Source organism: Lactuca saligna, chromosome 3 (assembly GCF_052625555.1).
Source record: "Lactuca saligna cultivar CGN05327 chromosome 3, ASM5262555v1, whole genome shotgun sequence".
Classification (NCBI taxonomy): Eukaryota; Viridiplantae; Streptophyta; class Magnoliopsida; order Asterales; family Asteraceae; genus Lactuca; species Lactuca saligna.
In genome coordinates, this window is record NC_136419.1 from 143,981,734 (window position 1) to 143,996,471 (window position 14,738).

General features: G+C 40.3%; 1 protein-coding gene across 1 annotated transcript; it reads right to left on the reverse strand.

Annotated features, from left to right (window-relative positions):
* Window positions 1-455: 455 nt before the first annotated feature.
* EXO70C2 (exocyst subunit exo70 family protein C2) lies at window positions 456-2,865 on the reverse strand. The gene has a single exon (XM_078985977.1). The coding sequence runs from the start codon at window positions 2,701-2,703 to the stop codon at window positions 733-735; it is 1,971 nt and encodes a 656-aa protein (XP_078842103.1). The 5' UTR covers window positions 2,704-2,865; the 3' UTR covers window positions 456-732.
* Window positions 2,866-14,738: the final 11,873 nt, after the last annotated feature.

The window sequence follows — 14,738 nt, forward strand, 5'->3', positions numbered from 1 at the left end:
TCCCGTTCCAACCGAGCTTCATCTATGATAAACAAACTATACGTCTAAGGTTTTTAGCATTGTTAGATTGATTCGAAGACCAACCGATCACAGGTTTTATGAGTGTAATGTTCGCCACCAATTGTGGATTTTCATTTTTGAGAGAGAAATGGATTCCCCTAATATCAACTTCCTCCCTATGGAGAGAGAAACTATTTAAGACCATATTACACTCATGAGCATCTCACATGTGATAAGTTAACGGCTCAAGTTAGACGTCGTGTATGCTCAGGACCGATATTGAAAAAATAGAAACCATAAGGACCAGATCATACAAACAGAAAACTTGGGACTGAAATTGCGATATTCCCTAACCGTAGGGACCAATCTTAACTTTAGTCTAAACAATAACATTTTTTTAATTAGTTACAACAATTATTTTTTAAATTAGTTACAATCATTATGACTGTCTTTTAAATGGTCCATCAATAAAGAGAAATAAGACTATCAACCAAAATCACATTCAGAAACAAATAGAAAGAACTCGATAATTGCACAATGAAAGAAAAACATAAGTTAGATACAAGCAGGTTTCAAATCAGTACATGCAATATGCATGCTCGTCTCTAAAGGTAATGATGGTGTGGATCAAAAACCTCATTAATGGTGGTAGATTCTTTACACGTTTCCTGATTTAATCATATGAGTCATTCATGATTCATATTTCGTATGTACGTACTTGATCATAATTTATTATCTCTTCTTCCCCGGTTGATTTGCATTCCCATCAAACAGCTCTTCAATGCATGTTTCTATGTCTTCTGGTTGATACTTTATATACTTCTCCGTTTGCCTTCCCGGAGTAAACACCTGACTGAACCTCCCCATGAACGACCTATACGCCGGAATTACTATCGCCGATATCGACACCCTTAATTCCGACTGAAGTTGATCGTCACTCACCACCCATGTCGTTTGCGTTCTGTGTATCTCATCGAACATGGCGTTGAAACTCTTGAATCTTTCTTTCAACACAGGCTTCATCACCTTCCCGTTAACGCTCAATCCTTCATGACTCAAACACTGTAAAAGCTTCGTCCATGTTTCTCTCTTGTAGTTCGTGTGGTAGCTTCTTAAATCCGAAGACCGTTTCCTCACCCATGGATCCCCCATCAAGCTCCTCATTTCTCCGGTTCCCTTTGTCTGCTGCAATATAAACCGGCCGTTGTTCATCAAGAAAATCAAGCTCAACGATGGATCTTTATACAGTCTTGATTTCACTTCCAGGTTCGCATCCAATAGATCCATCACTTTCGCTAACTGCAACTGAAACGCCGATCCGGGACCCGCTTGAACGCAAAAGTTCTGATCTTGAGAACCGGGATCGTGATCGGAATCTGGATCGTGATCGGAGCCGGTGGCTGAGTCCGGTCGATCTATCTTTTTATGCTCTCTAAATACTTGCTCCAATGTGTCCCTATACTCGCATGCGTGTTTTAGATATGTCATGGTGTAGCAAGTTAACGGGTGTACTCCTCCACCGGGAACCTGTGTTTTCCCTGTATCTGCTTGGATCGAATTCTCAAGATCTCCTAAAATGTTGAAAATGGCTTCTCCTAACATGTTACTGATCAATGATGCTGCGGTTTTGAGCTGGAATAACCAGTCGCCGGAAAGTAGTTTCTCCAACTCCGGGATGCTTTCTCGTAATGTCTCGTAAATATCAAGAAACTTGAACAGTTTCTCAGCGGATCTCTTCGTCATCATCACCGCTTCCGCGAAAGTGAGCAAGTAAAAGAGGACAATTCGTGCTAGGTTTCCAAATAAGTTATCGGAGATTTCTGTGTTGTTTTCCGAGAACACGGCGTCGACTAACCTCCGCTCGCTAGGGAGGAGCGAGGTGGCGAAGTTTTTGAACATCTTCAACCATTCTGAAATCTCTTTCTCTACCGGATCCCACTGCATCTTCTGCATTTCGTCGATGGAGAATTTTTCAAACTGTAAAAGCTTCAAGTTTTGTTCCATGGCGTTTCTTCGAACAAAGAAATACAATTCCGTACACTCTGTTTCGTGACCTCCTGCTATTAACCCCTTGGATAATTTATTCAGCTTTGATATCATCTCGTCGGAATATCCTAAAAACTCATCTTTCTCCGGCGGAGATTCGGATTGATCCGGCGAATCCGTTTCTGATGCGTCTTGAACATTGCTAGGAGAAGACGATAGCTGTTTGGTTTTGGCTTCTTCGATTTCATTCGTATGATCTCGATCGTATGAAGTTTGATAATCATCGAGAATCGACTTGAATTCAACCTCCATGAAAGACATTGCACGTTGCTGAATTCCGCTAACCCTGTTGATTAAAGCGGCGTAATATTCTACGGAATGAAATCTAGAGAGAGACTTGAGAAGCTTGGCTGTTCGATTAACCGTATCTACAAAAGAAGAACATTCATCCTCCTCTAATTGGGTCCATTTTTTGGAACCAGATTCGTATTCAACCACCCTAAAATCCAAAAGATCAGAAAAAATTTGAACGGCACCCACGATTTCAGGTGGCGACGATGAGTCCGATTGATCATCGGCATCTAATAAAGAAATGAATTGGTCAATCTCTTGGGAGAGTCTATCATCTCGGGAAGCGATCGATGGTGGTTCTGGTTCCTCGTCGACTTGTGCGGTTTCGTCGGCGGCGTCCGGCGGTGGTAGATCTTGATCTTCCATTGGTGGAAGAATGATTGTTGATTGTGATTTGGAGAAATGGAATGAAAACAGGGGAGTGATGGTTGCAGATGGACGTATGATTTTGGGAGTGGAGAAGAATGGCGCAAATGGTGGAGAATGGTTAGTATTTTCTTTTCATGCTTTCCATTTTCGTTTCTTTCTTCCCCCTAACGCTTTTACTTTGTATTTATGAAAAACAAATACACAATTCTAAAAGTCTTAGCTCTAAAAACAACTATAAAAAAAATACAACATTAGTACTCCTTATGCGTACAAAATCTTACATTGTTGGTAAGGCTATAAGCAAACCAAACGAATAAGAACGAGTGTTTGTTCATGTTCGTTTGTTTGAGTTAACCGAATAAATAAACGAACATGAATGGATAAACGAACGAGTTTTCTTATTCATGTTCGTTCATTTAACAAATTATATTATTCATATTCGTTCGTTTATTTTCGTGAACATGATAAACGAACATAAATGAATGAATATAAATAAACATAATTGAACCTATATGAACATAAATAAATAAATGTATAATATAGTAATGTAATCCAACACAATTAAGCATATATGAACATAAAAGAAACTTATATAAATGAACATAGACGAACAACATAAACGAACGTTTACGAACATAATCAAACGAACGAGACAATCGTCCACGTATTTTCATTTAACTAAACAGACGAGAATTTGTTTTCATGTTCGTTTATTTATTAAATAAACGAACATCTTACCGAACGGTTCATAAGCACGACACTGAGCATTCAGTTCTTTATAGCCCTAATTGTTGGTGTCAAAGCCATATAAAATATCTTTTTTTTTTTTTTTTTTTATCCTTTTATAATATCCTTTATCTTTAACATTATTATTATATATATATATATATATATATATATATATATATATATATATATATATATATATATTGATATTATATCATAGGGTCTTCCTCGATCCCTACCTCACCCTTCTTTTCCCTTTTACTCATCGCCCTCCACAACCATCATCAAAATTATAGACAAAAATCATAAAGAACATCATGTGACAACATACTAAAAACAATAGATTACAAAGAATTACAAAACAAAAGTTGAAACGAACAATAGAACAGAATAGGGAAAAAAGAATTACATAACAAGAATTAAGCTTGAAATTTTTTTTCCATAAGTTGCCTTATCATATTTGCAACTTGATTGGGAAAAAAATTACCAAAGACCTGAACAATAATGCACCCATAAAATTTCTTCTTACACCATATTCAAATTCCTAAAATTGTTCCTTTATAGATAGTTTCAATTGGCGATCAGATTCACATTTGGTGCTCAAATTAACACCTAAGCCCCCAATCGCCTAAAAGGCTTCATGTTAGGCTCTTTAAGATAAATATGTCTACTTCTAGCACTTAAAAAAGCGAAGATAAGCTTCAAGATGCATATGTGACACTCGATTCCAAATATGAAATTATTTCCGATCGTGTATTAGTTTTTTTTGCCACGACATGGTGAAGCCTCCCCACAACGCGATGATAAGTTTTTGGGTTGCAAGAGTTTAATGAACCACCACGATGTGGTGTGGCTGTTAGAGAAAACCTTAAAGTTTAAGGTCTGAGCCCTTATTTAAACTCCTTAAATTCTCATAGCCTCCCTCGCATCAGCCTCCATCTCTCCAAATCGTCCCTTACAAACCCTAGATACCTTGTCTGAGTTTTTGGCCTCAAAGTGTGTGTGTTTGGTTCTTGTGAAGGAAGAAGGTGGTGGAAGATCTTATTTGGTGGAGGATCTTATTGGGAGTCCAAAGTAACGTAGGTCCTGGAGTTTATCTTCCTCAAGCATCTCAAGAAGGTATAAAGTATTCATCTTGATGAGTTAGTTGATAGATCTATGGATTTTGACCACTTTTCTCTATGTCTTATTGTTTTGGAAGGTTGAATCTCATACAACTTGCAACTTTATGAATCTCCAGGCTATTTGGAGCATTTGGCTCTTTGGATCTGATTTAGATTTGAGTTCTGAGTTCATGCATGGAATCTTGGCCCTTTTGACCTAATTTGACCTAATAAGAGTTCAAGACATGCATTGGTCATGCATAGGGGTGTTCGTTTGGATGGTTCGGTTTGATCCAATCCAATCAAGTGAATCCAAACTGATTTCGGTTTTCAAAACATGGATCCGAATAGTCCAAATTAAATTCAAATCCGATCCGATCTGATCCAATTACAATTCGATTGAATCGGTTTTTATTATTCAGTTTTTAAAAACTAAAACATTTTTAAAAATGAAATATAATTATAATATTATCAAATTTTTACACATGAAGAAAAAACAAATTATTTAGTTATGATTTGAAATTTATAAACAACTATTAAGAAGGTATATTATATTTTAATATTTTATAGATAAAACTTTTGAGAGAAAACGCATATTAATATTTTTTATTAGGTGAAAACTTTTTGAACCTATTTCAAAAAATAAAATTTTTATAGAAAAATTGGGTTGGATCGATGTAACAACCATAATTTTTACGCAAAATTTAAACTTTTTCAATCATAAATAAAAACCACATAGCATTGTTTACCAAATGTTTTCAAATCATTTTCCATCAGAGTGTCCCAAAAATCATAACATAAGGATGAGGAGCGATACGGTCACGCCTTCGCCTTTCCACGATCTCCTGAAGTACCTGAAACAATAAACTGAAAACTGTAAGCCCGAGGGCTTAGTGAGCTGCCCCCATAATACTGATACCACACTGACAATACCACAAGAGTAATAATCAATTCAATCAACATGCATACTGGGCCATTGGCGTGACTGGACCGCCCTATCGGGCCTACAGTCTGTCTGAATCCATCCCGAGTGTAACAGCCCGAAATCCAGGCACCTTTATTTGGCCCTTCATCTTTATTTTTGTTGTCATTTAAGGGCTTTTGTGTTGGGCGAGTACGCTGGGCGTGCAAGGAGTACGCTGCACATACTCGTGCGCTTCATTTAAACGCATCCTCCCTCGGGTACGCTAGGCGTAACTGGTCCATACCCAAAAACCCTAATTTTTGTGGTTGGCTATAAAAGGAATGAGATGGCTTGGTTCCTCAGCCACCATCCCTCAGAAAGAAACCCTAAGAGAGTTGTTCCTTCGTTCCTAGCTTATTTGTGAGTGTTCTAAGCTTGGTGGTGTCATTTCAAGGTAGCAAAGGAGAATAGGAGTCCATTGTGGAGGCTAGAAGTTGGTATTCAAGTGTAGATCCGTGTTTAGCAAAGGTTGGAGCTTCTTTCTAAGGTAAAAAGTTCGGATCTTGACTTGTAGTTCTTGTGGTATGCTTTATGGACAATTTTCTAGGGTTTTGGTCCCAAAGGTGGAGACTTTATGAGCAAGTAGTCTCCATTAGCTTAGATCCATCATATTTCTGGTCCATTTGAGTTGTAGATTCATAAAAATGTAATCTTGGATGCGAATGATTAGCCATGCATGAGATCTAGATCTTTTGAGTTGAAATGGAAAGGTGTTAAGGAGTGTAGGAGCCTTTACAGCTATGCCAAGGCTTAAAGGTTTCGACTTTATGAGTAAGGAGGCTTAAAGAAAGCCAGATCTAGAAGTTGAAGAAGTGACTTAACCGATTAAGACCATAAATGAAGAGTGTCTAGATCTGACTATTACGCTGTGCGTAACTCCCAGTACGCGCACCGTACTGGGTGGAGACCCCAACTTTTGGGTTGGCGATGTACGCCCCGCGTACTGAAGATGTTGACTTTTGTTGACTTTTAGGGTTTTGGTCAACATGTGGACTTTGAGTCAAGGAAGGGTAAAATGGTCTTTTACCCCTCTGAGGAATGTTAATAAGGGATAAAGTCTAGTTGTGGAAGTCTATATTAATTAAAATGATATTCGTTATGATTAGGCGAGGTTGAGTCTTCGTTTGGGATTCGGAGATAGCGAGCACGTGAGATTTTAGACTTTCCACGAGATGAGTTTTCTCACTATACTGTACCCGGAAGGGTTTTATTGCGTGACCAGAAGGTCGGATATGTTATGAGTTGTATGTATTGTATATGATAAGTTAATCGATGTATGTGCTATGTATGTTATGCTTGATATGGGCCGAAAGGCATTATGTTATGGACCAGAAGACATATATGTTATGGGCCGGAAGGCGTTGTGATGTGGACTGTAAGGTTGACACGGGTAGGACCGGAAGGTTTACCGAGTCGGGATGGAGATCCTGTGAGACACATGGACCGGAAGGTCAGGGTCTGGAAAGCGTATGTGCGTAAGTAGTATTTTGGGGAACTCACTAAGCATTTATGCTTACAGTTGTTGTGTTATGTGTTTCAGGTACTAGCAAGGACCGTGGGAAGGCGCCGACATGATCTGTACACACTGACGAAGGAACTGTTTTATGATCTTGGGATGTATATTGTTACAATGACATTTGTTACATATGTGATTTCAGAATATTAAATGATGGTTTATGTTGTTTGAAAAATGAAAAATTGTTTTGAAAATTCATGTTGTTACAAGTTGGTATCAGAGCCTTGGTTTGAGGGATTCGGATGCACCTTCGGGCGTAACTGAGCTCAAACCGAGGATTTGAGGAAAATTTTCAATTAATAAAAGCATAAAAATTTTATAAGAGATTTTGTAATAACCAAAGGAGAAGCAGTGTGTACGTTCAGCCAGTACCCGAACGGTAAAATCCCCAAAATACCCTTACAATATGTGTTATGAGATATGTTATGATATGTTATGCATGCTATAGTAGACTAGGTATTCATATTAGGACTAGAGTGGCCTGATTTGTGATGCCTTAGTCTAGGGGAACCTGTTGCTTTGAGATACTTTGAGAGCGAGTAGGTAGTCAGTGCATAGCAAGAATAGAGTACTCGTGATCCGGGGTCCAAGGAGGAGGACTTGGGGTGAATGTTGATGCGGTGTAGTCGGTAGTATTGGGCCCGTACTACTGAATACACCGGGTCAGTGGGCAACCCAAGTAAGAAGTACTCGTGATCCGGGGTCCAGGGAGGAGGGACTTGGGGTGAATGTTGATGCGGTGTAGTCGGTAGTATTGGGCCCGTACTACTGAAGACACCGAGTCAGTGGGCAACCCAAGTAAGAATCCTTTGGGTATCGGAGGCCGAGTAGGGTTGCGTTATCGAGTGCGAGTATGCTCGATTGAGTCTATGATATTTTTATGTTGTATTTCAGAGGTATTATGGTTGGGCCACGCCACAGACCTGGGACGAGCGGTGTGAGTGACGAGGAGCTTCATTGGATGATTCACGAAGAGGTGGCTGCGGTGATCCGGGCCGAGATTCCAGAAATGTTTGGGTCTATCAAGACCACACTGATGGAGACTTTCGATGAGCGGTACGCCGCGGTGACTGAGGCCGCAGCCGCTGCAGCTACCGCAGCTGTGGCTGCTGCCAAACCACAGGGAGGTGACTCGTTGCTATTCCGGGAGTTCAGCAACACGAAGCCACCCGAGTTTGATGGGACGCAGGATCCGATCGCTGCGATGAGATGGATTGCTGACATTGAGGGATGCTTCTACACATGTTCATGTCCGGAGCATCTGAGGGTACGGTTCGCTTTGAACCATCTCCGCCTGGGAGCAAAGGATTGGTGGAAGTTCGTGATGACGAACTTCACTCTTGCGGAGATTTCGGCCGTGACTTGGGAGAAATTCACTACTATGTTCAGAGACGAGTATGTTCCCCCGGTGGAGAGGGAACGGTTGATTCAGGAGTTCTTGACCCTCAAGCATGGTAATGATTCAGTTACTGTGATCACCCAGAAGTTTCATGAGAGGGAGATGTTCTGCCCTGAGCAGGTGTCCACTGAGCAGGCTCGGATGAGTCGATATTTGGGTGTACTGAGGAGGGATATTTGGGAGTTCGTATCGAACTCGTCATACCGGATCTTTGCTGAGCTCCAGGAAAATGCCTGGAAGAGGGAGATCGAGTTGGAGACTCAGGCCAGGGAGGAGGCCGAGTCTCAGCGGGTGGATCAGCGGCCGGCTCAATCCCAGCCAGCAGCCAAGCAGACCAAGTCCTCTGATTCGAGGACGGGAGGTCAGAGGGGCCGCACTTGCGAAAAGTGCGGCAAGGGTCATGAGGGGGCCTGTCGATCAGGTGCTTGCTACAAGTGTGGCAAGGAGGGGCACATCGCTAGGGATTGCCCCAAGGGATTTATGGTTTGCTTCCATTGCAACCAGACCGGCCATTGGAAGGCCGAGTGTCCTCAGCTTCACCAGGGATCTGCGCCTACTGCTAGGGTTACCGAGACTTGGCCGGTGAAAGCCGAGGCTCCGAAGGCTCGTGGGAGAGCTTTTCAGTTGACTGCGGAGGAGGTCCGTGCGGCGCCCGATGTCGTGGCTGGTATGTATTCTTTCATGTATTTAATTTTATGCTAAGATATTGTGCTTATATTATGATATGCGTAGGTACTTTTCTTTTGAATTATGTACCTACCTTGGTATTATTTGACTCGGGTGCATGTCGGTCTTTTGTATCTTTGGCTTTTAGTTAGCACATCGGTATTGATCGGGAGGTGATGATTCGACCTCTGAGGGTTTACATAGCTGATGAGAAAGCGGTATACGCCACCGACGTGATTCGAGGATGTGCGCTCAAGATTTTTGGTGTCAAGTTCCCTATAGATTTGGTTCCTATAGCGATGGGAGATGTCTGCGTCATCGTGGGCATGGACTGGTTGAGTAAGTTTGGAGCAGTCATTGATTGCGAGAGACAGCTGGTGACTATACGAGATCCTAGTGGGGGAGTGCTTACTATGTATGGCGAGGGGACCTGGTGTGGTTCAACGTTTTGTTCGGCTGCCAGGGTGAGACAAAGTTTACAGCAGGGCTGCAATGATTCATAGCCTATGTGATGGACACACGAATGGCCGCGGGGAGGCCAAATTTGGTTGACGAGGTTCCAGTAGTGTGCGAGTTTTCAGATGTGTTTCCCGAGGAACTGCTAGGCGTGCCTCCGGAAAGGCAAGTGGAGCTCCGTATCGATCTGGTTCCGGGAGCGGCACCCATCGCCAAGGCGCCTTATCGCCTCACTCCACCATAAATGCAGGAGTTATCCTCGCAGCTTCAGGAGCTGTTGGGAAAGGGGTTTATTCGACTGAGTAGCTCACCTTGGGGAGCGCCGATTCTTTTTGTCAAGAAAAAGGATGGTTCACATCGGATGTGTATCGATTACTGGGAGTTAAACAAGTTGACGGTTAAAAACCGGTATCCATTACCTAGGATCGATGATTTGTTCAATCAGTTGCAGGGGGCATCTTGGTTCTCTAAGATAGACTTGAGGTCGGGTTATCATCAGATGAGGGTTCGGGATGAAGATATCCAGAAGACTGCATTCAGAACTCTTTACGGGCATTACGAGTTTGTGGTGTTGCCTTTTGGGCTCACCAATGCCCCGACTGTGTTCATGGATCTTATGATCAGGGTGTGCAGGCCGATGCTGGATCAGTCAGTGATCGTATTCATTGATGATATTTTGGTATATTCGAGGTCTAGGGAGCAGCATGAGGAACATTTGAGGGAGATTCTTGGAGTATTAAGATCGGAGAGGCTGTATGCCAAATTCTCCAAGTGTGATTTCTGGTTACGAGAGGTCCAGTTCCTAGGGCACCTTGTTAACCAGAAGGGGATATTGGTCGATCCGGCCAAGATCGAGGCGGTGATGAGATGGGAAGTGCCGAGATCGCCCACTGAGATCAGGAGCTTTCTGGGATTGGCCGACTATTATCGAAGGTTTATCAGGGATTTCTCCAAGATCGCCGTGCCACTTCCCAAAATGACCCGGAAGGGTGTTGCATTTTCATGGGGTCCGGAGCAGCAGTCCTCATTCGAGACCCTTCGTCAGAAATTGTGCGAGGCCCCGGTGCTCACACTCCCAGAAGGGATGGAGGATTTTGTGGTATACTGTGATGCATCTATATCTGGATTAGGGGCAGTGCTTATGCAGAGGGGACACGTTATAGTGTATGCATCAAGGCAGCTGAAGCCTCATGAGTCGAGATATCCCACCCACGACCTGGAACTGGGGCTGTGGTGTTTGCCCTCAGGATCTGGCGACACTATCTTTATGGGGTTCGGTGTACCATATACACGGACCACAAGAGTCTGAAGTACTTGATGGATCATCCAAATCTGAATATGCGCCAGAGGAGATGATTGGATGTAGTGAGGGATTTTGATTGTGAGATCCTGTACCACCCGGGCAAGGCTAATGTCGTAGCCGATGCGTTGAGCCGTAGGGCGGAGAGCGCCCTGATCCGAGACATTTGTGTTGATGGGTTTTAGTCCTAAGAACATCCTATGTGCTCATACAAACCCTAATGCTTGGATCTAGGTTTCTCTATTGTACATGCAAGTTATCCAAGACTATAAACCCTAATTCTAGCATTCAAGTAATCATATTAACATGAGAATAGGTTTAAGATCATACCTTGATTGTTATGTAGCAATAACAATCCCAAATCGCCTTGTGTTGACTTTAGAAAGCTTAAAGTCACAAATGTCACTCCTCTAATGGTTCACAAACACCATAAGCAAGAGGATGAAGAGGAAAGAGGATAGAGGCTGCCCAAAATCGTCTACAAACCATAGAGAAGTCTTAGCCACGTTTTTGGTCATAAGGGATCCATATATATAGGAGGCAATTAGGGTTATCTAACAAGGAAACCCTAATTTGGATGCTTAAGCCCTAAGCAACCCATGGAGCCCTTTCTTCAAGGCCTTGAACGATTTCATATGGGCTTCCCCCATAGAAATCGTCCACCTTATAATATAAGGCAATCCATGGCCCAAATTGCAATTATCTTATAATTAAAATTCCAGTCCCTTAAGTTTAATTAATCTCTTTTAGTCACAAAACTAATTACCAATTAATTATTGACTAATATTAATTAAACAATATGATTTCTCCTTTAATATATTATTCCCATAATATATTAATAAATCATATTTAATCCTTTCTCTCCATAATTCATCCTATCAAGTTGCTTTGGTGAAGGCAACCCAAAAGGACCATGCACCATCAGGTCAAGTACATACCAAAATAGTTATGGACTTAGACACTAATCCAACAGTCTCCCACTTGGATAAGTCTAATAACTATTCTGTGTATGACTTCAGATCATGATCTGCAATCGTAGCTTTCCAAAGCCGCTGTCAACTCTGATCCTATCAGATACACGTGTCCTTAGATAAGGGATCATGTATTCCTCCATTCTAGATATCGTATGAGACATGATTTCAAATCATTCTCTTTGTACTATATCTCGATTCCCCGATTTATGACGACAGACTAATTGAACAAATCAAATTAGCCCTAGCCCGGTCGAGCATTTACGTTTGTCATCACTAAATCATCGAGGGGCCCAAAGATATCGCTTTTATCCTTCTTTGGATAAAAGGAACGGATAAACTTTGATACAATGCTTGCTTGCACTCACTCACCGGATCACACACAACAATATGTTTTATAACACCAAGTTACTAGTGCGTTTACATATTATCAATGTGCAACCGATTAGCAAGATACAACTCACACATCTCGGTCTCAAGAATATAAGATGTTATTGTCTCACCAATCACCCGTGATATAATTCATGGAGTGATCCAAGTGAGCGTGGGTTTAATCCAATGCTCAAATTCATATTCATAAGCACTCATGAACGTTGCAGCAAACATTTGCTTATGTCTAATACTCTTTTAGACAATCCACACACCAATTCACGACAATATTCATTCATACCTACTTCCAACATATGAACGACTGTGGCCCGTTTGAATAATTAGACCGTTCTTAACCAATTAAATTATTGAGGAAGTCAAAACATGCAAAGTGAAACACAAGAATAATACTAATCCCATATGGCCTTAAACCTTTGAGTATAAATAAAACTCCTTTTATTTATCACCATATCGATTACTCATTATTTGTCGTTTCGGGTAATCAACTTCTTACTTGAATTATTACACTTGTCCATGCTCCTAGCATGCACACAATGTTTACCTATGGTTCTTACTTTGTGAAATAGATCAAATTGCACACATTTCTAATCATTCTCATTTCACAACTCCAAATCCTTTTTCATAAGTGAAAGAATATGAAATTCTTGCCACTTATAGAATATGCTAGATTCTAACATTCTATGCAACGATCCTTTCGTAATGTCACTGCACCAAAGTCACAAAGACTATTGCCAATGATATTACAAAGTCTTCTATCGGAGATTGTTACAAGACAATTCCTTAGATATGATGTCTCTCACTCAAAGTACATTCCTTTGAACATCTTTTTGCATAAAAGTTTCTAATCCGGACATAGATTTTCAATATTCAATTCCCAATATGGACACGCTTCCATATTTTCCATATGACAACTCATTCTTAATAGAATCTTATCTATTCGTAATAAAGTTGATATGGTCCATCCAATATGGAAAAATTTCCATAATTTCCATATGACAACTCATTCTTAATAGAATCTTTTCTATTCATAATAATGTCGATATGGTGCATTCAATACCATGCTTCCAACTACTCATAAGCAACCAATCCTCGTCGAACTTTGGATTGTCCTTTGACAGTTGTTTAATTATTTGAGTCAAAACCGATTCTATTCCTTTTTCCCTCTAAATGCGCTAGACATTTGGAAAATTTTAGAATGGTCAAATATTAAATCATTTGCAATCAATCCTATACCCGAAGCGTATGGGACACGACACATAATGTTTTATTTGCTATGTTCTCAAAATTCGAATTGTGAAGAGGAATGCCATAATCATAATCGAAATTTTAAGAACACACTATGTACTTTTGACTAAATTTATTAATATTCCTCAACCTAATCCTTTAGATTTAAAATGAAGCATAATATTCTCTCCCTTAATTATAGAAAAACAACTATTCCATCCTTACAACTTTGCAAAGAATGACTCTTGTTTTCTATAATTAATATTGCCAACTTGCAATACTTTCCTTAATAATCATACAATCATAACATTTATGATCCCACTATCATGATGATTATTATAAAACATAACACTTATGCTCCCACTAGCTTCGACATGTATTCATAAACATCTTAACTTTCAGAAAAACAATACCTATTGAATTTCTTAAGTCCATGTTTCTAATACTTAGTGCTTTGATAATCTTTTATCAAATCTTCTCGAACTTATACACCTTTGCCTTAGATAGTTCATATGTGTGTCTAAACACTTAAGACTAATTGCCAAACCTCACAATTCAAATTATGGAAAGGGATACCGTAACCATAATCGAATTCGAGAATGCAATTTTACAATCACTATCTTCTTAAAATCTTTCTTAGTGAAAGCATTTCCTCACAATCATTTTCATGAAGGAGGAAATCTTATGACACTTAGATTTAACCGGTGTATTTGTTCCTATCCATGTGAATTTTTCAAAACCAAGGTTTACGACAAATTCAAACTCATATGGATCGAACTTTCTTAATCTTGATTTCTTGCCTTATGGTAGCACAGCTGCCCACCACGTCTTCCAAGTAGTTAAGCAGCTCACCCTTTCCTACCAATGTACCTTTCATTGATTAAGGTGCCTTGCCTTTTATGCATTCAAAATGAGAACTCATAGAACTCACATGCATAATTAACTCAACTGGAATAGCACATAAACAAAATAATGTCAACACGATAGGTTGTAAACCTCAACTCGTGCGCTAGTGATGATCGATAAGGTTTATTTGATTTGTTCTTGAAACCTTTCAAGACCATTAAGACTCCCACTGACTCCTTGACATATAAGATTCTCTTGTCAATAAACATTTCTTGACAACCAAATATTCAAGAGTTACTGTAGTTTTTATCAAAACATAACACTTCATAAAATGGTCCTAGTTGGTCTTTGTCTTATCCAAGACATCACAACTTTCCAGATTTGATGAATGTTAAAAACCTTCTTAATACTTGTCACTTATTGCGACAATCTTAACTTTAAGACTTGTTATTAGAACGAAGTATGATTGAC

Excerpts from the sequence above, each read along its gene's own strand:
- EXO70C2 (XM_078985977.1), bottom strand. The coding sequence starts at position 2,703 with ATGGAAGATCAAGATCTACCACCGCCGGACGCCGCCGACGAAACCGCA.